The following is a 26,792-nucleotide window of genomic DNA, read 5'->3' as shown; positions in this document are numbered from 1 at the left end:
CCATACACCTCCATTGTTGTCCAAAACTATTAAAAACACATTCATGAGTCACACCGTGTTCCTAGGTGACATGGTCTTTCATTACCATTAACATGGACACTGCAGTGTATTTTGAGGCAATCCCACATTTACCGAGCTGCTGCCAAGTCCTCACTAGAGTACCAAATGTGTACTAATCCATGGCTGAAAATAAATCCCAACAAATGCACTTTTTCCTCATTGTTTGAGTAACATTTGGTAAAAAACTGCAATTCTCAGTTGTTTCAGAAACTTATTTAGCTGATCTACATCTTCAGTAAATCTTGGGGTTGAGAGCCACTAACAGGGTGAGGAAGTCAGAAGGTCTTGAGAAACGCATAATTTTTTTCTGCTCTTTTCAAGGGATTTATTGACATTAACCAGGGACAGCATCGACTCGCCTTATGCTTTAATGAGTAGATTCTGATTAACCTTGAATCTGATGCTGAGTGGCACAAACTAATAATCATTTTGTTCTAATTACTTAACATATTTTTGTGACTCCTCATCTAAAGTGGTTCATTATACTAAGTAGAATGATCCTTCATTATTTCATGATTACCTCACCATTACTTATTATTTTTGTGCCCCCCTCAAGTAAGGCATCATCCCACAAAACTAAAAAGTAGCTAATGAGTGTTTACCTGAGTATTGTGAAGGTGCCGTAAAGCATAAGAAGCTGTATTTATTTGCGTGGCAATAAATAAACACGGGCAGCTCAACACAGGCTTCACCCCTGCTCTGGACTTAATTGAGAAAATAGTTTTGCAGCAGTATTCTCCTTTAACACCACGCAGAGGGTATCATTTTGGGTTCAGAGAGAAGTTAATGGATCAGGACATCTGTTACGCATCGTGGCGATCATCATTAAGAGACTGTGGGTGGTGGAGGCTCTGCAGTTTGTACGGCTGGAACGACATTACCATATGCTGTGGCATTCTGATGACGTTGCGCGAGTGTCTAACTCCTGGGCCACTTTCCCACAGCGTGCTGTGTATGTGCTGATTTGCATACAGTATATCAATGGAGGATGTTATTTTTTTTTTAAAATTCTAATCTTTTGCTTCACTCTGTGAAATGACTGTTTTACTACTGTGCCACTATTTTCTTACCTTGAGGATGTCGGACGACTGTCACAACATCCCAGAGTCTACAATCAATCAATACTTCCTGCTGTGATGGATGCTTTTCAAGATGACATAGATGTACTGCCTGGCTTTATATATCACTCCTTATGTCATACACACAGCACTCATGGTCTCAGGGTTTCCTGGTCATCACAGTAAACTCTCCACAGACTTGTATTTATGGGCGATGGGCTCTTAAAGCTACTTATCACACTTTGTGTTTTGTATATTTGATTTGGCTTGTTTGAGAGCTGGAATATGTAGTAGCAGATTTCTGTGTGTGCATGCATTTTTTCTTATATGTTAAGCAGTCAGCTGCATCAGAAAGCAGGGGAACACGATGTGACTAACACATTAATGAAGATGTATGTTTGACCCTGTATTTAAATTTGATACCAACAGTGGTAAGATATAAATATGTGTGTATTTTACTCCTTAAACTCCTGGGCTTCAGTGTCAGAGCCACAGTGATAAGAGATTAAAATTCCAAGTTTATCAATTGACTGCTATTTAATGCAAGAACGCAAGATTTAAAGAATTTAAAATAATGAACAGAGTGTACTTTTGTTTCATGTTGTCACACATACGGTCAAATTTGAATGGATTTACGCTATGGCGTGAATATATGTACATGCCATATAACGCAAATGTGACTGTTTAGAATCTGTGGCAAATACATAAAGCAACAGAAGCTGTGTTTAGCAATGCTCTTGCATAATTCAGTAAACTACAACTTTTGATCAAACAAAGCATGTAAATGGAGCAGAAGGGGAAAATGCTGTAGAAAGGCTTTAAAAAGTTTCTATGTAGAAAAATTGTTGTTGGCTATCCCTCCCATCGGCAATGATTGCATTGTACTCACTAAATTGCTAAAATGTGGCGAGGTTGCTAAAAAGAATTCAGATGGGGCAAGGAGCACAAGTAGCAAGACGATCAGGCAGGTTTTTCAAATAAACTCACAGGACATATTAACCGTTTCAAACATCCATCACAGTTTACAGTCCAAGCTCCAGCTCCTGTGCAAGAATTATTACCGACATTAGACATGCCTTTGCTTTTCCCTCAAAATACAGTGTTTAAAATAATCTGACTAAACTGTTGGCTTGTTAACAATTAATCAGATTTTCTGACAGCTCTGTTTTGTCTGGACTGACTACGTTGTAGTACTGTTGCCGTGTTCCAAGATCTCAGCAATTACTCTGTGAGTTCAATGTAATAATGACTGATAGGATTAACAGCCAAAACTGTGAAAGTAAGAACCAATAAAGCAAAATGATCCTTTAATACTCATACTGCCTGATATTCAGGTAGGTTTCCTCTTCAGAGGAATTGTTGCAACTGTTTTCAGCTTGACTTCATGTCAGATGTGCTTCAGTAGAAACAGATTTTTATTGCGGAAGACTCAGTGTCAGTATGTCCATATAATTCCTTAAAGGTCCACATTTAGGAGGATCTATTGGCAGAAACTGAATATAATATGCATAGTTTTCATTACTGTATAATAACCTAAAATAAGAATCATTGTGTTTCCCTTACCTTACAATGAGCACATGGTAAAGTCAACGCCTCCTTTTTTTGCTAACAGAGCGATGAGGACAACTGTGCATAAGCGAGAAAAAGGAGGAATTTCAGTGGCATACTTTTTTGTATTTGGGCCTGGGGAGGGTAGATTTTGAGTCAAAAATTTGACTCACTCAATCATACTTGTCAATTCTAATTTGCAGTAGCTGTGGAAGAGTTTACTTCCCACTGCACCCAGACATCCTCCTTCAATTCCCATTATGTTATGTATATTAAAAAAAAAATTCTGAACAGACATTTCTGTGTAAATCCACAGCTGATTGTAACACGGACTGTCTTTCCTGCTGCTGTCTAGGTGTGGCAGTGTGGAGGAAGTATGGAAGTCCTGCCGTGCGCCAGAGTGGCTCACATCGAGCGCACCAAGAAGCCCTACAACAATGACATAGATTACTACGCTAAGCGCAATGCCCTCCGGGCTGCTGAGGTATGGATGGATGAATACAAATCCCACGTCTACATGGCCTGGAACATTCCCATGAACGTAAGTTTTTCTCCATCTTAGATGCCTCCATCCCTCGATCCCTGAGCTCCATCTGCCCCCTCTCTTCCCCTCTCACTTGCTCATTCAGACATGCAACCCCGGTTCTCCGGAGACACTAGTCAATAGAAATTCAAAATTCTGATTTCATCCCACCTGACCTTCACACTGGCAGCAGAGCGAAGGCAAAGCAAGGAAGCAGTGGATTCTCATTCCAAACAGAGGAGAGAGGTGCACCAAGTGAACGAGAGGAGCCTTCTGTCTAATCAGTCCATTTTCATACACATCACTTTAGCTTAATTGCTTTCAAGGGTCTTTTGAGATGGGCTGCAAAATAATAAACAGCTATTTTCATTAATAAAGAGTTTAATATTGAATCCTAATTGCCTCTTCAGCCATGCAGAATGAGATGATTGTCAGTGAAGGACGTCAGTGAAGGCCTCTGAACGCTGCCCAAAACAACACACTGCTGTTCATAACAAAATAACAACTGGCTGTGTGGCAGTCACACACAGGTCTGATATGCTGCTGATACCTGCATGCCATCTAGAAATTTGGCACAAACATCATTACATGAGAACTCACTAAGTGCAGGGAGGAAGTGCCAACTGGGGAAATGTTTGAAACATTGTGTGTGTAGATGTGTGTGTGTGTGTGTGTGTGTGCAGCATGGAGGGCATGTTGCGTAAGGGGGAGGGCAGCACTGACAAACTAGCCAATCAGGCCACATCCCCTCTCCAGTGTAATTACAAACACAGTGGTATGGCACGTTATTACCCCAGCTGTCCTGTGGCGCAGAGTTATTTTGTGTACAGTACAAAGACCTAACACTACGATTATTCCATCTACCCCCCTTCCTCCCTCCCTCCAAATCCTCCCATACACACAATCACATATTCTTGTTATTGTCTGAGGTACCCACTGAGAGCACAATTACTTTGGTGGGGGAAGGCTTTATGATTCACCACAGTGGCCAGCCCCAAGTCCAAATACTAAACAACATCTCAGTGAAATTGAATGCATTTGTTAGTGTCACTTTATGGTAGAAAAAAAGTGGACTTTTCCAGCTAGAATTTATTATTAACAGATGTGGAAAGCAAGTTTAGCAGCTGGCTCTAGACTCTAACAGTTAGGGGGAACTGATGAGGAGGATTTGCCTGGAAAAACTGGTAGTAAGACAACGGTGTGTGCGTGCCTTGCATCAATTTCTATGGGAAAGCCATTGTCCTTTTATATGCATGTGGTGTATATTTTCTATGGCTATACAGAATGTGTGTTAATTTGCATATCCATGTGCATTTAAGCAGTGCACTGTATGGCGTATACTGATATGGACTTGGTATGTGTGTCAGGATCAGGCCTCTGTGCCAGGCAGTGAAGCTATTAGGCATTCCCCTAATCAATCTGTAAAGCCACCTCCATAATGCAGGCAGGGCCGTGAGGGCTCATAATTAAGCAGCTGATTAGAATTTGCTCAGCACAGATCATGTCTAATGAAAGAACAATGAAGGTCCCACATGACAGGCGCATCCATCCATCTCTTAACTAAACGCTTGCTGCATCCTCTCAGCACCTTAACAGTTTTGCGTATTCTATTTCTCCAGCATCTAGTACTCTCACTTGGTTCTTAAGTAAAGTGCCCGCTGGCTAAAAGTCTTTTTTTTTTGTCTGTCTCATTTTTGCACCATTTGTTGACAGAACCCGGGGGTAGATTTTGGGGATGTCTCGGAGCGCCTGGCCCTAAGGAAGAGGCTGCAATGTCGGAGTTTCCGCTGGTACCTTGAACACGTCTACCCGGAGATGCGGATCTACAACAACACCATCACATACGGCGAGGTGAGAAAGATACTTGCTAAAATGATTACTGGCAAAACTCTGCATCTTAATTTTAATCTTAATTCTATTACAGAGCTGTGCTTTAAAGAGGATGCACACTGGGACAGGTTCCACAGATGATAAATACAGAAAATGTGTGAGAACTTAATTTGTGAGCATTATCAGGATCTTTTCTTTAGAAATGTTTTTCTGCAACTCAGATGTAAGCAGGTACATGAGATCTGCTTTAGTCTGTAAAAAAAACCTAACCGTCCACATCAAAGATTATGCTTAAATAAATATGACTTCACTGTAGCCAATAAGGTAAAGGTATCATTGCTACAGTATCACCACACAGGATTAGATGCAATTTCCTCAGAATGAGTTTTAATTAAACACTTATTAGTTTTCCATTCCAACTTGATTGTTTTGGGCTTGGATGCACACTCAGCACAGTGGGGGAAGAAAACAGGATTAGGACAGGTTGAAAAATGTAACACACTCAGACTCAGACACTATTTGGAGGTTTTCTCAAACACACAATTTTTTCGTCATATCAATTTCAACAATGGAAAACAGAGGAAAATCAATATGCTCTGCAAATGCAATGCTGGAATACATTAAAATTAACCTCTAGATTCATCAAAGCTGTGTGAATTTACTCCCCTCTTTGTTTCCCCTGCCGCCTGTTGGCTCTGGCACCCAGCTAATGGATTCCTCAGAGCAGCCACTTAAGTGGCACTATTTCAGATCTGTCGACAAGCCTTGTGTTGCCACACAGCCGCCGCAGCAGAAGTGAGTCTCATCTGTCACTGAGCATCAGTGCCGCGCTAGCCCATGCTGACCAGACCAGCCGAGTGGAACCTTCCCTGACAACAGCACATGATAGATATGTCACAACCTGGAAATGAAGCCGTACGCATTCAAATCACACTGAACCCAAGCTCACGCTCAATGCACACCACCATCTGGAGGCCTGGAGGTAGAGACAGAACTGGGGACTGGTCACTGCAATATCCTATCATGGCCAGGTCATCACTTTGTGATTATATAAGACTGCTGTGTGAACAAGTCACAAAGGATCCAGTAGATTTGTTTTCACATTAAATTTTGTGGCAAATGTAACCACAGCAGCCAATAGCTCGGAAGAGTAGCAACATCCTTGTTATCTCCAACTGAATGTTAAGCTTATTGAATATAAGGAGCCAATATTCTGAGCTCTTGATTTAGAACTATTGTCAAATATTTTAAAGATTCTGTGTTAACTCTTTTTTGTGGGTTTGCTGCTACCTAACAAAGAATAAGGCAGGTTTCTAACCAACTGACACCCCTAAGGCTGATGACAGAAACTAGAACTGTGACAATTATTGTTCATTTTATGATCAATGCAAGACTGCAACATTTTGGGAAATATACTTACTTTCTCGCTGACAGTTAGATGAGAAGATTGAAATCTGCAGCCAGGAGACAGTTAGTCTAGCTTAGCATAAGACTGTAAACAAGGAGAAACAGCTAGCCAAAGGTAACCAAATCTACCTACCACTAACTAACATGTTATATCTTGTTTGTTTCATTCACCCAAAAACCTAAGTGAAAAAAACAAGTTGCAGCTATTCAGGAGGTTCTGTGTTGGAGCCTTTCTTGGCTCGGCTTCCTACAGACATGAAATAAAATGTGTTAATTAGTGAGCTTAAGAGGTGCTGGTAGGCTTCAGCTTCATAAAGTATTTAAAGAACAGACAGGAGAGTGGTCTGAATCTTCTTATTTAACTCTTGGCAAGTCGAATGAGAATCTTTCCAAAAATGTCAAACTCCTCCTGTGAAATCCTTTGTAGGAACAACCTTTAATCCTGATGGTCACGCAACTACAATCTACCATACAAGATCCTTCTCTCTCGTCTCTTCTCAACTCCTACCATAATCTTTTCTTCAATAATTCAAACATTTATTGAATACCAGTGCCTCCTGTGTTCTCTTTCAGGTGAGGAACAGCAAAGCTAGTGGTTACTGCCTGGACCAGGGCTCTGAGGACGACGACAAAGCCATCCTCTACCCCTGCCACGGCATGTCCTCCCAGGTCAGACCAGTCCTGTGAACTGTTAGTGTGTCCATGTTCACTGCTGTATTCATTAAGCAGCCATGTTCATCAGGCAATCAGTCAATTGCCTGTCAGTCAGTGTAGTGTGTGGATTCTTCCAAAGTAACATTACGTGTGTGTGTGTGTGTGTGTGTGTGTGTGTTTATGTATTGCCCTCCTGGCAAATGTAAATACTCATTCTTAGATTTACGGATGAACTTATTCTGCATTTTAACACTTGAGGACTCTCCTCAGGATGATGTGGTGTAATTACTCTCTTCCTCAAGCACCATAGAATTTAGTGGTAGTAGCAGTGGTGGTAGCAACAGCGCTATAAAGAGAAATATGTTGCCTGATTGCTTCTCATTTACCAGAACTACAGACCCACGCACACACATCTCCGCTGAAGCTTTTAAGTGAACAGCTAACACACATCACACACACTGAGGGCAGATCATAATATTATATCCCAAATGACCAGCGAAGTAGTAACAATAAATTGCTAGCCAAACTAATTATGAATACACATTTGAGAGCTACATAAATTGAAATAAACTGGTGTGTGTATTCAATCAGGACGCACATCTACTTCAGCAAGTGTTCTGGTTTAATAAACTACAGAAGATGTTCGTCAGGATACTCATGAACAAAGGCCCCACACACCCGCAAGCTGTTCACAGTTGAGTCGAACTAAAACCAAAAATAAGACAGGAGTTTCAGGAAGATAATGATCAAGTTTGGTCTTAACATAAACCTGTGTGGGTGTAATTATTGAATAATAAATAAAGAAACAAACAAACCATAATAAAAGAAAGAAATGCATATTAAGTGATATGTGCTGGAATAAAATTTGCAATGCATTTGAAAAAGTCTGAATTGAATTAATTAATTAATTAATTTCAGAGGTCCAGGTGCAAAATGTTACCAAATTAAGATTTTAGCATTTAAAAGAGTTTTTATTAGCATTAGCTAAGAGGTCCCACCCTTTGTTTAATCAATATCTTTTAAAAGTTCTAAAATCTTTTCATGATATAAAGCTGAAGGATGTCCTGGGGATGGGTCTTCATTTATCAAATGGTTCATATATACAGTATATGTATAGCAGATGCATTGTCTCTAGGCACATGACTTGGACTCCAGTCAGACTCAAGTCACAAATTCAATGACTTTAGACTGACCTGACAAAATCAAGAAAGATTTGCCTGTGGACTTGGACGTTAACACCTGTAACTTGTGACTTGTGACTTGAAAGATTAAAAAGTCATTAGTCTATTTTAAAAAAGTGTGTCACGTAACAATTTCCTAAAACAACTAATGTTGCCGGTCAAAACTTGGGACTTGAGTGCAAACACTTGAGATTTACTTTGGACTTAATTCCACCTCTGATGTATAGTAATCCATTTGCAGCTGTCATATGAAATTATATCTCTCTTTTATTCATTCAGAGACCTTTCTCTAGCATCCTGCCTTATTTAATTAGCTCTTGTCATAAATGTGAAAACATCACTCAGCACGCTCAATTACAGCAGTGTCGACATATCCTGTATCTGCATTTAATGTGAAATTCATTTAAATAAAGACATAATTTCTCTGAATCATAATCAGTGGGAACTTGAGTTGTAGAGGAAACACATACTGTAGAGTGTGTGAGTAAAGAGGTAACCAGATAGAAAGCAATTTATTTTGTGGACAAAGAATGCCTTTGGGCCCTTTTGTATTCTGAAATCTATCCTTACTTGTCATACTACAACATAGTGTGGGCGACTACATTTTCCCCCACTCTTCATAAAATTTGCTCCAAAAACACATTACATTCAATCCTTGCACCCCATATTGTTTTTCTGGAACTCAACTTCTTACCATTTATGATATGTTTTCCAAAGATGGACTTTTATATACAAGATTTATATAAAAGCAATTAGAAAATTGAAATTTCCTGATCATTTTAAAACTAATTCACAGATTCACTCTTACAGTCCATACAGACTCTATACAGTCATCTTATCTTCATCTTCCCAAATATGTCTTCTCAGTCATAAACAGTGAGGCCAGTTAAAATCACATCTTCCTTAAAGTCCTACAAAGCATATTTTGAAAAGACTATATGCCTATTTTGACTATGTGAATTTGTCCTACATTATTTAGGAAATTATAATTTAATTATTATTTATTTAGGACATTTTCATCTCCCTGTCCATTATTTTCATTATTTGTCAGTCGTTTGATTTGAACCTGTGTAAATCAACCTCAAAACCCTCAAAAGTTATGTGAAGAAAATCTTCATTAATCTCTATAAATTAATTGAATAAATTCAGGTTTTCATACAGGTTAAGAGGGAGAGTGATGCATTTTGTCCTCTTTATAAAACAAAATCTGAGAGACCCGTGGGCTTGAGGATTCACATTAATGAGTGCAGTTAGTCATGGACATACTGGTTTAAAGCACAGAATGACCAAATTACAAAGTATATTTTGCAAGCCTCATTGGGTATCTGTATTATTTTTTTATTTAACAGTAAAAGAGCACAGAATATATGGCTCTTGGGAGTATAATACTGCAATGAACCAAATCTTCACAGTGCTTCATGATTAGGTAAAATCTATTTCAAGGTTTTCACTGGCTTAATAACACTGCATGACATCGGAATGCTAGACTTAGAAACTGTTCATCAGCCAGAGGAGGCAAAAGTGGATGGTAGTGCCATGCCTGTACAATTGAGCAAGGCATCACCAACAACTCTGAGCTGCTCAGTGGGAAAACAGGGCCATTCCCAGGTGAGAGTGCATGAATATGCAGTCACAGCTGCCGTGTGCTCAGCATAATAATTTACTTGAATAGATACCAGGACAAATGGCATGGTGGGTGGGAGCCTGTCCTGTTTTTGTGCTTATTTTCCTATTATGCTTTGGAACAAAAGATAACCCTGAAGACAAATCATGCAAATGCTATTCATGCATCACTTTTCTTACATTTCCCACCTTTTCTAACCAGTTCCCTGAGTGACATGTTCATTATTTGTCTTGTGAGGGAGTTTTTATAAAAGGCCAGCCTCTTCTCTCTATACAGCAAGAGCTCAGTGAGGTCCAGTAATGTAAAGCTTCACTGACTCTTTTAATCCTGATCCCTGGGGGAAACAAACAAATGGAGATGAATTTTGTGCCTTTGTATTATTAGATTACAGTGATGACCGACATTACTGTGAGCGGGCAGAATTTAATTTTGTGGGACTGTGATTTTGCATTCCTCTTTACCATTGCTCCTTTTACTTATATATAATTGGCCAGAATAATAAATAATAAATCTTTATTGTAGTTCTGACGAATGAGTCTCTCTCTGCCGGCTCTCCCAGTGGAAATCTAAATCATGGATAATGTCTCACCTTTGTCCGATGCCCCGCATGGCGGAGGAGCTACAAAGCCTGCATCACCGCTCATACTCACACATACACACACCAAGCAGTAGTCTCTTAAAAGTAAATGATGCATCTTTTTTCTTCCTTCCTTCCTGTTGACGAGCATATCTACAAGAAAACACGGAACGCAATGGTGGTAAAAATAAAGAACCCTGAAAGGAGGCAGTGACGGGATTAATGTGCCCCGTTAATCCAGCGTTTCCTACATAAACAGGCAGAATACCTACCCGTCTGATGTGTATAGAGGTGTGTGTGGTTATTTTCTAGCTGCCTGGTGTTGTTTAATAAAGGTAAACAAAATGAATAATATACAAGTACAGTCCATTTACCATTTTAGAATCAACTATATTCATTTATAGATAGACTGCTTAACTAACGTCCCAGCTTCAACTTGATTAAATGAGTGTTTCATTAAAGTACTTTTTAAGCATTGTTGCTGCACATTTGCATTAAGTATTTAATTTGCTGTTGTGTTTCTGAGACAAGCACTGCTTAGGGCTCTCAGACTGGGTTTCCTCCCACAAGGAATCCCAGCTATGTGCAGAGCACTTAGGTGCGCGTGGTGCTGATGGACACCATCTCTGCCGCTTATGCAATGGGGCCTCTTAAGTCTGTCCTTCAGGGGTTTGTGTAGAGGTTGGAACCTCATTCAGATTCCCATGCCAGACCATAGTCCTGTATTGAGAGGACCTGTGCTGGGCCCAGAGCCGAGGCCCCCATGCCAAGCCCTCTTTAAGACGTTTGCCATAATCTGTAGAATTAACTTACTCATGGTGGAGCAAGGTACAGCAAAGGTAGAAATGTGGAGATTACAACCCGATACAATGTACAAACACTCCACTCCACTTATATTTATATTGTCACAGCGTTGCACCGTTAATGAGCTAATTAAGAAACTTGTGATTAGCCTGACCTCCAAAAAGTGGCTGCAAAACTTTCCCAAGGTACGGCGCGAAGGCAATGGAGCGTCTAATGTTGCTGCATGAGGCACAGGTTAATTGGCTTGGCAGAATCATTTCCTCACGTTAATTATTTGTTATGGTCCCGTTTTAAATGTATTAGCGTATAAAAGGCTGCCAGACTGAGCTGTAAACAGGTATTAGCAGGGATTATACGGGGGTTTCCTTGTGCCCAGTCATAGTTTACACCATGGATAAATCAGCTTAGAGCCTTATAACCCACAAAGACCCAAGACAGCAATACAAAATTCCATGAAGAATTGTTAATCAAACTGTCTGTAATAATGACCTTTGAGAAAAATTCAAAATGTGTCTCGCATTAGACTGAGAGTTTCAAATATGTTTATGTAAATGTCTGACATTCCTTGGTGCAAAGAATTATCTTTATCAGCAGCCCTGAGCAACCTCGAGTGACACATAAAGTGCTGCTTCATTGTTTTCTTATTTGTTCCAAGTGGCTCTTTCAAAAACCACCGGCATTCACTCTTCTCACAAGGAGCAACACCCACACAGGCCACTTACTGCAGCTCCAAAAGTCTCCACTCAGACAAAGTTATATTGTTGGACAGATTTTTTTTCCTAAAATTAACTGAGTACTTGAACAGGGACTATCTGTGTATGACCACAATAATAGGTTTTTCAAACAATTACATTTTAAGTTTCAACAGATTCATTGACAGGTGTGAAGAGAGGGTAGCTACAAGAAGCAGCTTTTGCAATGGGCTCAAAAATGTGCTTATATTTCATCTCATTTTCTCAGTCAAACCCTCAGACAATTTGTAACAAAGTCACATTGGGACAGAAAAGGATAGAGCATATTTTTGCATCAATAAGCATTGGAAGACACATTTTTTATAAGTCGTCTTTTTTTAGCAGTCTGGATTCAGAGGCATCCTGTTACACTGATTCTTCCAGGACTGTGAATAACATATAGCTACCTTTCCTGTGCTTTAACAGAAGGCTGTGTGTGTGTGTGACAGTCATGTATTTGTCCCCCTCAAAGTAGGGCTGCAACCTTACCAAAGACCCCCCTATCTTTAGCATCTCATTTTTCAGAGAGGATCACTCCCATAAATAATAAATGGTATCTCTACTGTATCCTTACGTAATAGATACTTATCGTTACAGAGCCTTTCATGTGCCGGATTAAACAGTGACGGATCAAGTTTTGGTTTGGGGAAATATTTTGGCATTAACAAGCTGTGCACTGTGGTTTCTGTGCAGTGCTGTACACTGAAAACAAGACCACATGTAATAAGGAGAGACAGTCTTGCACTGAAGTCTAATAAAATAAACGGTTAAGGTAAAAGACAAAATGATATATTATTATATAATATATCAAGTATTATGCCATAGAAATGTATAATTTCTGTGAAAACAGCTTTATAAAATTGCACCAAACAGCCAACTAGAAATAGATAGAGTGAGACAGCCACACCTAGCTACAGCTAAAACTTAAACTAAATGTACTTACTGAAGCGAGGGCGTCGTCTGCAACGACACCACTAGATGTCACCAATTCCTACACACTGGTCCGTTAAATGCACTGAACTATAAATTCAGCATTGTATTGTTTTCAATATAAATATGTATAGGTGACGGGCAGACTACAGACACCTAGCAAAACAGAGGGTTAACATTTGTGTAAGATATGGGCTGTAAATAATTAAAATAAACTTTATTTTCTTGAGCAAGCTGTTGAAATGACCAAGGAAGCTGAAAAAACACATTTTGATGGTATATAATTCGTTTTCCCTTATATTCAGCATGGATTTCCTTAGAGTCAGTAACATTATGTGTTATGTAGGTTCCTGTCATGCAGTCTGCCATTGTTGAAGCTATGATTACTGCAACCGCATGTGAGTCTTGCAGTTGAACACATTGGCTATCTCTGTGTTGCAGCTCGCCCGCTACTCTACCGAGGGCCTTCTCCAGCTAGGGCCCCTGGGGTCGACCACCTTCCTGCCCGACACAAAATGCCTCGTTGATGATGGCAGAGGACGTACTCCCAGACTGAAAAAATGCGACGCCATTTCAAGGATTTCCCAGAGGCTTTGGGACTTTACACAGGTAAAAAGTACACTTCAGACACCAAATACAATAAAATAGATGGTGATGCATATGTTACTGAACTGCTAATAACTGTCATAATTATCATTATTCTATGAATAAGCTCTTGTTGTTGCAACCATCTGTTTTGTCTAAGGTTATCGGGCAAATCTGGTCATATTTTTTTTTGTTATGTTTTTTGCAGAATGGTCCAATCATCAGTAGGGACACTGGTCGATGCTTAGAGGTAGAGATGTCTAAAGATGCCAACTTTGGTCTTCGCCTGGTGGTCCAGAGATGCTCTGGTCAGAAATGGATGATACGAAACTGGATTAAGCATCCCAGGCATTGAAGCCAGAGAACAACCTTTGAGACAGTTTGGGCAGTTTTTCAAGTCGCAGTTGGATTTCAAATGTTGGACAGTTCAGAGGGGAGAGAGGACTGGTGATGCTAGTGTGTGGTATTTCACACAAACAGACTGTACTGCACACTAAGCTTCCCTCAGGCCACAGAGCTTCGTAACACTGAGTCTTGAAGAAGAATATGATCAATTCAAGTGTTCCACTGAGCTGTGCGTTCACAGAGACCTTACGGCAAGCTGCGCTGTTTGAAATGGCCCACATTTCTGACATTCAGCTACATGTATAGAACAGAGAAACAAGACACCTGAGTGCAGCCCCTGAAGGTGGTTTGAGATCCTAGCAACTCTTTTGTTTCTACTGTAAACTAAACTATCAGATCTTTGAAGGTGAGAAAGCCTGTGTGTGTGTGTGTGTTTTTCTTTTTCCTGAGTGCGTCTGAGCAAATTAAAAGATATAATTACTGTCAATTGCCACATCAAAATGGTTATTTTGGGTTGTGATTTGGAAAATTGCTTTAGACATATTACGCTGCCCTGACAAGACATGTAACAGGCTTCGAGGCTGCCCATCATCTGACAGGGAGGCATTTCACCTGCACTCACACAAACCACTACAGTTCTTTGTTTCTTTGGACTGTATTGCTCACTGTGGACAGGAGCAATCATGTGCCTTTTTTCTCATTTTTCTGCTTAATCTGACCAGGGAATGTCAGTCCCAAAAGCATGTACAAAATTATTTGAGAATTATTAATATATAAAACAATGTATAAAACAGTCTAATGATAGTAATATATTGTAAAAAGTGAAAAATTGATATCCGTCCTCTGATAACAATTAGGATAATAAAATCATTTTTATGATGAGACGCCGCTTCATCTTTCTCTTCCCAAGCGTTTATATCACCGCTGTCGTCAGTTCAAAGAATTCAGTGTCAACTTTTGCTCCCTGTGTGTACTTGGCTGTGTCTTACATAAAAACTACACGTCTTCTTTTGTAGTGTTGTAAAGGCAGTTGCTAACAGCGCCAGAACGATTGCCTGTCTTTTGTTTTGCCTGCACTTACAACCACCTCAAGCCTCCATCAGGTTTCTGGCTCTGTGTACTGTGATTGTTCCAACCCGCCCACTGGATAACGGGTCTGCAGAAAGCACAGAAAGCTTTCCAATTATTTTACCCAGAAAAAAAAACTTCTTTACTTGTTCAGTTTTTCTCATGTCCGGCCAGAAATGTGTCCGTTTAGAAAGAATGACTTGAAAGTGTCTGACATGCTTTTTGCTTAAATATCTAATCATGTTTAACAGATGAACACAATCTTTTTTTTGTATGTAGTTCGTTACTTTTATTGACATGCATTATGATAAATTTACTACACCATTTGACAGGTTCCTTACTGGTGTCCCTCCCACAGAAAGTGAAGTCATTGCTTGGTGTGTGCAACAAAGCACGGCAAGCCTGTCAAGCTTTGAATTGACTTGCATTGTTATATTTTGTTTCTAAAACCAAAAACACAAAAGCAAAACTAAAAACTTTTAAACAATGGGTTTTTATGTATGCTGCAATTGCTAGCGTGTAAAGCTTACTATCTACTACCCTAGTACTAGTATATACTATCATTAATTAACTCTATCCGTTTGTGAAGCTACAGGTTATGTTCAAAAACAACAAAAACTCATTCACAACTTTCACATCCACTGTGTAAGTATTTTCCCACTGTGTGGATGCTGGTCCTGGATGCTATGAATGTGCAAACTGTAGTATCTCTTTTCTCTTTTGTTCGAAAATACCAACAAGTCTATTAGCTATGCAACCAAATCGGGTTATGTTACAATGAAAAAAGTCTGATTTGGCATTTTTTCTTATCATACTTACTTACTAGACTAACTAGCTCGACACTGCGATACGAGAACAATACTGCTAATTTATTACCATGTCTTTTACATGGATCATCAACTACTGAGGATGCAATATGTTTAGCCTCAGTCACAGTCCATGTATGTAGCCATCAAGTGCATACGGTATTTACAGGATTCTCAAGTGAGCAGCTGCTGTAGCTAGAGCTGATCAAATCTGACTGTGATAGTTGTCATTTAAGTTAAGAAATGAAGGGCCTAATGTAAATGTGTATGTGCTGTGCACAGCAGTGACGAGAGGCAGGGGAGGCAGAGCCTGCCATAGTTTAGCTGATGTATATAATATATGTGTGTAACCTGTTTCGTGTGCTCAGAGACCTTACAACGGCAGTGAAGAGGCACTCGGTGAGGCAGGCAGTTCTCTTGCCGCATGGTAGGGGGCACTCGTGAGCCTAGAGATTCTTATGCTACTCCGCAGCTGCAGAGTAGGTGACAGCGAGTTAGCAACAGTCTTACAGACCACGGTTACAATTAGCGAGTCAAGTGCAGCAATACATTTTGTAAAGTTTGTTTGTGTAAAGAATGCTGATATGAGATATGAAACATAACCCGTTAACTGCTGCCGATCAAATGGTGAATAATCTACTCTGTTGGGTTCATATATTTGTAAATCTAATTCCTATAGCCATGAACCTCACTGCACGTCACTGGTGCACAGGTACAGCAACAATAACTAAGGAGAGCAATTGATAAAGCTTTTTTATTATTATTATTTGGATAAGAACAAGATGTGAAAACTTGACTTATTTTGCCTTTAACACAGACATCATATACAGCAGGGCTTAAGCTTAAAAGTGCTGTCTACCTTGAAAGCACTGAATACCTTTGTTGCATTCACAAGAGGCTTCCTTGTGTGTCCAATTTATTTCTCCACCATCCTCAAGCCCAGATATACTGAGCATTTTAGGACCCAATGGAAAGTGAAAAGTCCTTTTACTGTGGTTGGCCATGCTATCCAACCTGCATGTTCCAAAGGCTCATTTTAATTTGGTTTCCAGCTGGTTTACCCTGAGAGATTGCCTGTACTTGCCACTATGTCATGCTTCTTTGCCTCTAATCATTTCACATAAGCAATGCATCATCTGTGTGTCCTCTAAACGAAGACTGCTTCAGCCCTCCCAAGGTAATATCTTATTCCGGTCTCCGACAAGGTTTACAAACACACCGCCAGTGCAATGTCTCACGGACCCCATGTCAGGAAATAGTTTGAACCGAGAAATTATTATTCTAGCAATATGGGTTTCCCCGGACTTAACACCTGCAGAATAATGGTACCCCACCTGATAGAATGAATGGATTCAGTGGGTTACAGGTCTGTGCCGCAGAGGCTTGCCTGCTGAGTCGATTTACACCGGGCTCCAAGGAAGTGTGGTCCAGATGGCTGACAGCACAGAGTGAGAGCTACAGTACTGAATGTGGTTTAGCTGTATTTATATTAGGTGGTTTGTGTCAATGTATGTGTAATTCCTTAATAATTATTTGAATTTATGGTTATTACTGTTGCAATCAGGGTAGTAGTACCCAAAATCAGTACTTTAAAGTATCAAACACTCTTTGTAGAATATGCAACAAAACATAATGCCTCATCTGTGTGAAGAAGTAAAGCATGAGTGACAGATTTTGGGTGGATTATCACTTGAAGTTCGGCTCATGGATAGTGTTACATTTGCATGTGCACGGTGTGCATTAGCGCTGAACGCTTGAGCCTCAGACAACAGCCACTGAGCTGATCGCAGCAGGTGAAAGGGAAGGCGAGCCTGCATTAAGGGTTTCATTTTCCCTAAGACTGGATGACAGAGTGACAGTGAGTGATGGGCTGGAGGAGGGTGGGCTGTTGGAGCAGGAGGGTGGGGGTAAGATATGTGTGACAGGGAACTAGAGGCAGGAAGCGGGGGGGGTTGGATGGACAAGGACACCACATCCGTCTCATGAGCAGGGGACCCTCGTTCAATCTCATTGTGATACTGACAATACTCTTTTTACGTCTGGCCTGCAGCCAAGAGGAAGAGGTGACTTTATTATTCAGACAGCCGCGGTTTGAGGATGAGGGGGGGGGGATACAGGGAGTTGGTGGGCTTTGAAGTGGTGCAAAAGGCAGCATTTCCACTGTGTGGCTAAACTGATGCTAATTCCCTGGACTGCCTGGAATGCATACTGTTTGCACATATATTCAGAACTACGAGAGAGGCAGGAGAGCAATCGGTGTATTATTTATCTGCAGAGAAACTGACAGCAATTACTGCTGTGTTTGGAAAGCAGAGATCTGGACAGATAGTCAGCTCAATAGGTGAAAAAGTGCAAAAGTTTTAATGAGCAAAGTTTGAGGGGCAAACACACAAACCTGTATAATTGTAGATGATATAAATGTAGATTTATCTTATATAAAAGCGCATGCATGGGTGCAATGTAAACGTTATCTTAGGAGGTACAGATATATTAATCAAAATCACAAGAAGTTTTTATCTAACTTTTGCTCAGTCTACTCAAATCCATCAATGGGGATTATTTAAAAAAAAAAACTGTGGTCTGGATAACAGCCAGACTTTATGGGTGACTGTGAGTGGGTCATTCCTGCACAGATTAATGTCTTCAGTTTATGAGCCCTACTTGAGATAAAATGACAATTTCTCGATACAATATTTCACCTCTTTAGGACTGATAGACAGTGTTCACTCTCATTCTGGGCTGGAAATTCTAACATTTCTCCTTGTCATATTTCTGCTTGTTTAATAGTGTGCCATTTACACAGACCCAAAATGGGAACATAAAAGAATACTCAAATAAACTCAATATACAAGGTAGCGTAGTATAAAAACACCACCCAGTGCGGCTTTACCTGGGCTGGATATCAACTTTAAAGAGAGACATTTTTGGTGTAACACAGTGGTTTCAGGTTTGATCCACACCCCTACTTAAGTGTCCTTGAGCAACATACTAAAACCAATGCTTGTTTCCTTGTTTTTACGGATACGGTTTGTGCTATAGCAGGAAAACCTTCAAAAACACTCAAAATATGTTACAAGAACTGTTCACTATATTAGCAACCTTTGGGGAAATACACTTATTTGCTTTCTGTCTGTGAGTTAGATGAGAAGATTAATACAACACTTTTACCTGTGCATTAAGTACTATGGCTGGAGCTGGGAAACCGTTAGCTTAGCTTTGCATACAGACTGGAAGAAACAGTTAGACAGGCTCTCTCAAAAGTTCCAAAACAGTTCTAGAGCAGAAAAAGACTGAAATAACACATTGTATCTTGTTTGTTTAATCCATACACAAACAGTTCTGTAATAATTGATGGCTTTAGAGCAACTAACATGATGTAATTATTTCTTGTCAACAACAGTTTATCCATCCAGCTAGAACTTCTGTTTCCCCATGCTTCCTGTTTTTCTATGCAACGCTAAATAGGCATGTCACGATACCAGAAAAAATGTAGTAGTCGATACCAATACTAGCGGAATTTCACAATTCTGAATACTAATTCAATAACACGGTAAAGACCTAAATGATAAATCCCTTTTCTTGAACATACACTGCTTTTATTAACCACATTTGAACATTTCCCTGACTCACTACCTAATTGAGCTGGTAACATAAACCCTGTATCTGCGCCAGAGAGCGTCTGTGTGTTTCTCTGCAGAGCATGTGCGACAGCCATTAGACTGTACAGGAGGAGCTCTTTCAGCTCGGGAAGAATTGATTCCCCGGTACCTTCAGTACTTACGGTACTGAAGAAAGACGAGTACCGTCCCATTTTCAAAACGCTGGTATCGACTTGCAACTGAAGTATCAGTTCTTGTGACATCCCTAAAGCTAAGCTAAGCTACACAAGCACATTTCCCAAAACTATAGTACTATGTATTACTGTAGCGGTTACCTGCATCTTCTAGTAAAATCAAGCTGAGCACCTTCACTTCAAAACAGTAGTTTTCTTGTAGTAATGTTTTTTTTAAACTTTCATGCTTCGGGTATTTCAACAGTCATATCTGCTGTCAAATGGACAAAACTTTCTAAAGACTTTGAAACCCACGCTGCTCTCATGGCTCGGATCAGAGCTGCTAACTAGACACTCGCTATTGACAGCTAACGGCAAGATCAAACACCTCGCAGAGCAGTTTATCTGTTTGTCTCTATGCCTCTCTCTTAAGGTGCACAGTGCAATTTCCTAATCAGCAATAATTGTTTTATTCTGTCAATACGGCAAAGGGGCGATGGAGATTTCAGACAGTTATGATGTACAAGCTGATGGGATGAGAGAGTGAAGAGAGCGGGTACGTGCCTGAACAGCTTGTGGATCTTATAATGAGATCTCCAGAGATGAGCAGCACAGTAGCTCCAAGACACAATTAGGCCTAGTGTTGCTCTGCCTCCGAGATAGAACTGCACAGAGGTGGTATGTGTGCATGTGGGGGTATGTGTGTGTATGTGTGTGTGGGTGCGCACGCTGGTCTGTTTAAGATTTAAGCAACGCCATGAATAATAGAGCATTTTTAGAGGCTTGACTAAAACAAAAAGCAATGACCCCTTTCCTCAGAATGGATCATATGATATAGGTGATTTTCATTTGGTAAGTTTTATTTTTTAAACTTGCTTTGGTGTTTGGTAATGGATCGGTTACGCTTCACAAGTCATACTTCATGGTGCTATGTATTTATATATTGATTGTACTTTCTGTAGCTAGTCAGATCACATTCTCTCTCCAGACGGAGCTCCAGGCTGGTTTGGAAACCTTAAGAGGAAACCAGCCCCTCAACACAGTCTCTGACCCATTGGTTTGGACAGCAGTGGTCCCTCATGTCCAAATAAGAGGAAGAAACTGCTCCAGGGTTGAAAATAACTGCTAAAAACCAATAAAGCAGGAAGATGCCTTTCGGCTTCGATTTGGCAAATGAGTAGACAAACAGGTTTCATCTGTTTAATGGGCTTACATTTAATGTGATGAAAACAAAAGGCTGTCTGCAGGGACAGTTATTGAACAAAGTGGAGGAGTCTCTAGGTTGTAGAATGACTTATATTATTATATATATATTATTATATATGACGTTATTATAATATGAAGTTGTTCCAGCATTTAATAGCATCAGAAAGAAGAGAGAAACGTTACATTGACTGGCAATCGACCACATTAAATATTCTATGACCTTGGAGAAGTTACATCAACACTGAAAGAACGTGTCTTCTCCTACACAGGTCCCTGGCAAACATGTCTGATGTCATCAGTTTTTATTTCACCACAACTTCAAGCTGGAAAGTCAGCAGCATCTGGTCGAATAAATGATAAGTATTATTATAAATAGTAATAAGTGTCTGGTATTGATCAGCAATTCTTCCCTGATTCTAACGTCAACACAAACAAACTCACAGCTTCACACATTTACAACCCAGGCTCTACCAACAATCTTGATAACTTTTTTCACAGCAGCAGCATAAATCATGAGAAAAACAAACACAACACAAACACAACACAGGCAGAATTTTCAACAGAATGGCTTCTGCGCTTGTAAACTGTTAACTCAAACCAGCCGTGGACTAATAGACTGTGTGAACTTGCTGGTCGGTGTGTCAATTGTTTGGTCGATATGCTCTCATCCGACCAAATTGTCATTGATCACACAATCGCTTGTGTTACTTTAATAAGGAAAAAAAGTGGTTCTTAAAGTTATTTTTGGGGGTGGGAGGGACATATGCACACTGGACTTATGTTGATGTAAAGTATGCTATATTACATTAATTATGTATGAAAATATTATTCAAATAAATTAAACTCAAGTGTGGTTCTGTTTTATTGATCTTATGGTTTAATAGACAATAAGATTTATATTTATCTAAATCAGGAAGTCAAAATGTAGAACTTTAACTGGCAACCTGGACACTGCGGGGCGTAACTTTCGGAACCTTTACTCAGCTCCAAACGGACACAATGTCAAATAACCAGCGATAATCTCTACATCAGCCCCCAGCCTCTGAGGACAGAAGAGCTCAGTGGATAGTTTATTTTGGATCACAGCGTGTGTGCGCATTTTACTACTGACTGCTGCGGAGTAAGGAGGGCTAGTAACGAAGGTTCAAGCTCAATGATGGATGGATAATACCAGCCGCCTGTGACCCGACTTCAAGCTGTAAGTTTCGCCGAGTTTTATGTTGTTTTTGTGTTAACTGTGTTGAAACTGAGAAAGGTTAAGCATCGTTTGAAGCCAACTACATAACGACAGGGTTTGATGTCGGTGACTTTTTAGTGCGTTTGCTTTGTTATTGTACAGAAGCCCATTTTGCTCGGTGGTCCTCGCTGATATGTACGTTTGCATGTGCCATATATCTGTAGTTTAAACGTAAATGTGAAGCGTGGTAACCAGAAACTTTGTATATTAGGTATTAAAATTAAGTTAATAAAAAAAAAAATTCTATTACAAAACTCGATACCCCATTCTTGGTTATTGGGAGCAGCTTAGAGCGCAGAGTACAGTGTTTCCACAGAATGATTCAACAGTGGAGGAGTAGATTTCTATTTCTATGTCACATCCTATTTCACCATTTTAATTTTACTTCATAACCTGCCTTATCTTGGTGTTTTATTGTTGACTCACAAAATACTTTGTGCACTAGCTATTTCCATTATCTTTCCCCTCACACACCAGCTTGCCCCCTGCCCCGCCTCTTTCTGCTTCTCTCTCCATGTATCATACTGTATCAACAGAGGCTGCATGTTTCTGCTCCGTTACTTTGTCGGTCAGCAATAGGTTTTATAAAGTCACCCACGAAACACAACTCTTTTCTCACCCGTCATTCCGTTTTCCCAACAGCAGGTAAACCACAAGCGGAGAAGGTTTGTTAATGCCTATCGGAGCTTATCATTTTGGATGTTTGGCCTGCAACTGTAACAGGCAGTTTTTTTTCAGCAAACACACAAGGTCCGATAAACCCATTGTGCACTCCTTACCCTTATCACACACACACCTCAAGTTAGCGCCGAGCTAGTGGGCGTGACGAAGCAGTATCAACGAAAGAGCCACACATTTTTCTCAGAAGTTGATGGAGACAAAACAGAGCACAAAAAGACGAATATTGGACTTAAATTGTTTGGCCGGGCTAAAATATGACTCTAAATTCATGTGAATGTCAGTTTTCTTGCTGGATTTGTAAAATATGATAAGTCAGTGTTGTGTTTCAGGTTTTTTTTTTTAGCAGTTTTCAAGTGTCCAGAAAAATCAATGTACACAGCTTTCAATACCAAAATCAACAGTGTGATCGCATTACTGCTGGATTACTTTGTCTACAAATAGCCACACAGTGTCCAGTGAATGAATAGAACAGATAAATGAAACAATCACAGCTGAATTTCAAGAAATCTATCTAATTTCAGATAAAAGCATCAAATCCACTTATTGAGAGTGAAGTTGTTTACACGCCATATTTATTTGTTTTAATCGCTTTCTCATTAGATCGCAGCAATCCTATTATATATAAAAACTATTACTCTTCATTTCAGAGTGTACATACATCAAGCAGTGAACAGGAGAGTGATATAATTCTCTTTATTCTTTAGTTCTGTATAATGCAAGGTTATGGGAAGCAGCTTGCAGAGCTGACTACATTTCCACACGCACACACAACACCACTACCACCCAGTATGTGGGGCCCAAAGGGCTGCTTTATGCTAATAAGCTCCATCAAGGTCAGCCAGTCTTTTCGCTACTCCCACATCCCTGTGTTCTTTCCACATTGTAGACAGTGATGACTTTAATGGTGCTATTTCCCAAAACAGCACAATGACTTGAGGGGGAAAGCATTACCCATAGCAACATTTGAGGTTATTTGCCACAGCAAGGTTCCCTCAGCCCCTGAACTCTTTCTGCAGCTTCATCCCACCAGAGGTCTCTCACAGTGTGTTTTCTGCTCCGGTTTCATACTCTACATATTAACACAATGGCCTTGCAAAAATGGCTCTGTGCATTACAATCAGTCTGTAAACATCAATCAAATTCTGAGGTTCCATATTGTTACCCCCTAATGAGACAGCTCATACATTAATGCCATGTTGAGCCTGTTCTAAATCCAAAAATCAGAAAGCGAGTTAAATCTTTTCCAAGCCGTGGGCTCTCTCAGCAGCAAAGTGATGACAGTTGAAATACTGTTTGTGGTTAAGACAAGCTCAGGACAATTTTCAGACGCATACTGTGATGCATTCCTATCAAGTGCATGATTTTTGCTGTGAACTGCACGCTGATGTGGGAGGAGAAGCTCAGCATGAGTCAGCAAAGATCAAGAAGCACAGTCCAATTTCACTGTTAAGGATTATTGGAACTGGTTTATATGCCACTTGCCCAAAACCCTGTCAAAGACACATGGTGTGAGGCAGAGTGGTGTTCTGTGCTATTTCTTTTGGTTTTGCCAAGTAAGGTACACATGAACAGATCTATTGCAAAGGCTTAGCCACTCTTGCTGTGAATGTTAGCCAGTTTGACTTTGATGTTACTCCCTCCAGCAGAAAAAAGTGAAAGCCAACATGTTCTAACTAGAGTATATACACATGTGGCTATATATGTGAATGTCATCCTAAATAGAACCATGAGAGACATTATCCAGGCAGCAATGTCCTCTATAGATGTCAAAGACCGGCTGGTAGATGGAGCCCCCCCCTTAGACAAACTGTCCCTGCTGCTCACTGTTGACTTGTTTGGCTCTTTGCCTAATATCACTGAACTGGCTCCTACACTGGTATCTCCTCCCAAGTTAATTCAGTGCTATGTTGACATACTAATTCAGGTTATTTCTACACCTCAAGGACACCCACTTTCCTTTGGGTAAGGCTTTTGTGTTAAGTTCACTCAGGGCTTTTCTCTCCATTGCAGGATTTTCACAGATCTGTAGTTGTAGGAAGGACAAGAAGCGATTTGATTGGTCTATGTACATGTGCTGGTTTATAGCTGCACCTGTGGTGATTAAATTTGATAGAAATCTGTCAAAATGTCCTGTGCACTTGTACAGAAACTGAGAAAACTCAAAGAAATAAGGCAGCTGCTGCAGAGTCTTACACCTCATTCACATAGGCCGCCTGAGCAGTAGCGTTCACACGCTGCGTGGCTGTTGTGGAGCTGCTGCTGCCAGCCCTATGATTCCATATACACTTTTCACTGTATAATGTCCATGCAAAATCTAAATTTTCATATAATTTAATTTACAATGAAATATAGTTTGAATGTAAATGTATAGAGTGGTAACCAGAAAGCACCTGTGTTTAATTTTGATTAGAGTGAAGACCGTGTGAGTTGCTTGAGACACATAAACGTCCATCCTTTTCTCAAATGAGTAAAAAGAAGGCTTCCTGCAGCATTTTAACCCCAATACAACTTGATTTGACGAGTTCAGTGAACTGCATTGTAGAAATTCTGAAATGGTTCAGGGTAGGGTTGGGCAATATGTTAAAATGCCCAATATATTGGCGTATGTGTGTGTGCTGCGCAAGTGCCCCCCGACCCCCCTTAATCACCGCTCCAGTAGTTTTGGCTGGGAGATGAGCTACGTGCAACAAGCTCTAACAGCTTTAATACAGAAAATAAAAACTCATCAAATGGAAAAGGAAAAGAAAAACAAATTTTTCCTGCATTAAAAAGAAAATACAACCATACACCTTAGTTTCCCTCTTATACCGAAGACTTTGTTAAGCAATCTTAAAACACACAACTTCATTCACAGAACGCCTATCTCTGAGTGACTCTCATTCTTCATCACCAATCCAGTAAATATGCAAAACAAAGTGACAAAAATCAGGCAAAAAAAAACACAACTGGAGATAGACTCCTGGTTAACAGAATGTTCTCAATTTGTAAGTCAGTACTGTATACTGTATACATTTTTACTTTAAATGCTGATAATTCCTGTTGTAAATCCAGACAATTTAGAGTCCTTAATGCCAAATAATGCATATTGGTGTTTTTACAGTCTATAAAGCTGCACCAGGTGCAACTGTGTATTTCTGTCATGTGATTTGGACTTGACTGTGACAAGATCACTAACTAATAACTAAAATGCGAAGAAATGTGATACAGGTCCATGTTATTCAAAAAGGCACATGGTGAACTATTGTTCTATTCTACTACTAAGTATTGTTATCAAGCAACTACCACTGAAACAACAGAGATCAACTAATACAAGTGAAATGTACAGTATGGTAGTAGAGTATTTGAGAAGCCTCACTCTTATCACCTTAAAAAATAATAATAATAAAATATCTTTTGGATTTATACATACGATATATGGAAATGAAAGTGATTACTATTAAATATTCAGCAGTCGCAGATAATTACAAACAGTTCATAATTTCAAGGCTTAAATTGATTTCCTATAAATATGGTAAGTGACAGAGAGAATGTAGGTTACAGTATACGTATGCACAGATGAGCCAGGGTCGATCAGCCAACATGAAAACAGTACACAGTAAGCTAGTTTACAATATTCGGCAGTAATGAGCTACTAGGTAATCTTGTAACACACAAATCCAGGAATAAAATTACAGGTTATAAGTGAAGTACTGCAGCTGCAAGATAAATGATTATATTCACTGACGGCACACTAGTCGCATTCTGAGAGAACAGAGGAGAGGGCTGTAATTTGAATTTGCTTTTGTGTATTCTGAAATTGTACCGACGCTGATTTTCTACAGCTATTACGCTGAAACCAATCTCAGAACTGAAAATAGGAGAAGCCCCGTACACCCATCCCATTAACCTAAAGTCCTTTCAGCCAATCAGCATGTTGGTTGCGTTCGCGGCACAACCCAAGGATGCCATCACTTTACTTAGGTTGAACGTCAGCAAAAACTACTGATGCAGGTCATGTGGAGGTGGTGCAAAGATGGAGGCAGCTAATTGAATTGTCACCGTAGCTCTGCTGTGCCATACTGTACTCCCCCTTCATTGGCTGCCCTCCAGGCCTCTAATAACACGGATGAATGGAATCAATCTCACCATACATAGAAGCCGTAATGGGACATTCACGCGTTCTTGC

The 26,792-nt window shown here is 40.0% G+C and overlaps 1 protein-coding gene across 1 annotated transcript in view; it reads left to right on the top strand.

Moving 5' to 3' along the window:
- galnt9 (polypeptide N-acetylgalactosaminyltransferase 9) overlaps positions 1 to 14,739 on the top strand; it is a 78,252-nt gene extending 63,513 nt beyond the window's left edge. Inside the window, exons 7-11 of the mRNA XM_035659288.1 lie at positions 3,022 to 3,207; positions 4,903 to 5,040; positions 7,000 to 7,095; positions 13,369 to 13,536; positions 13,721 to 14,739. Coding sequence (XP_035515181.1) covers positions 3,022 to 3,207; positions 4,903 to 5,040; positions 7,000 to 7,095; positions 13,369 to 13,536; positions 13,721 to 13,867 — 735 coding nt within the window. The 3' untranslated portion in view covers positions 13,868 to 14,739. The remainder of the gene's footprint in view (positions 1 to 3,021; positions 3,208 to 4,902; positions 5,041 to 6,999; positions 7,096 to 13,368; positions 13,537 to 13,720) is intronic.
- Positions 14,740 to 26,792: the final 12,053 nt, after the last annotated feature.

The sequence above is a fragment of the Morone saxatilis genome, unplaced genomic scaffold (genome assembly GCF_004916995.1).
Source record: "Morone saxatilis isolate NCDOM2014 unplaced genomic scaffold, NCSU_SB_2.0 Contig16, whole genome shotgun sequence".
NCBI classification, from domain to species: domain Eukaryota; kingdom Metazoa; phylum Chordata; class Actinopteri; family Moronidae; genus Morone; species Morone saxatilis.
The sequence above is the reverse complement of the archived record's forward strand: the minus strand, read 5'-3'. Positions and strand labels throughout refer to the sequence as shown.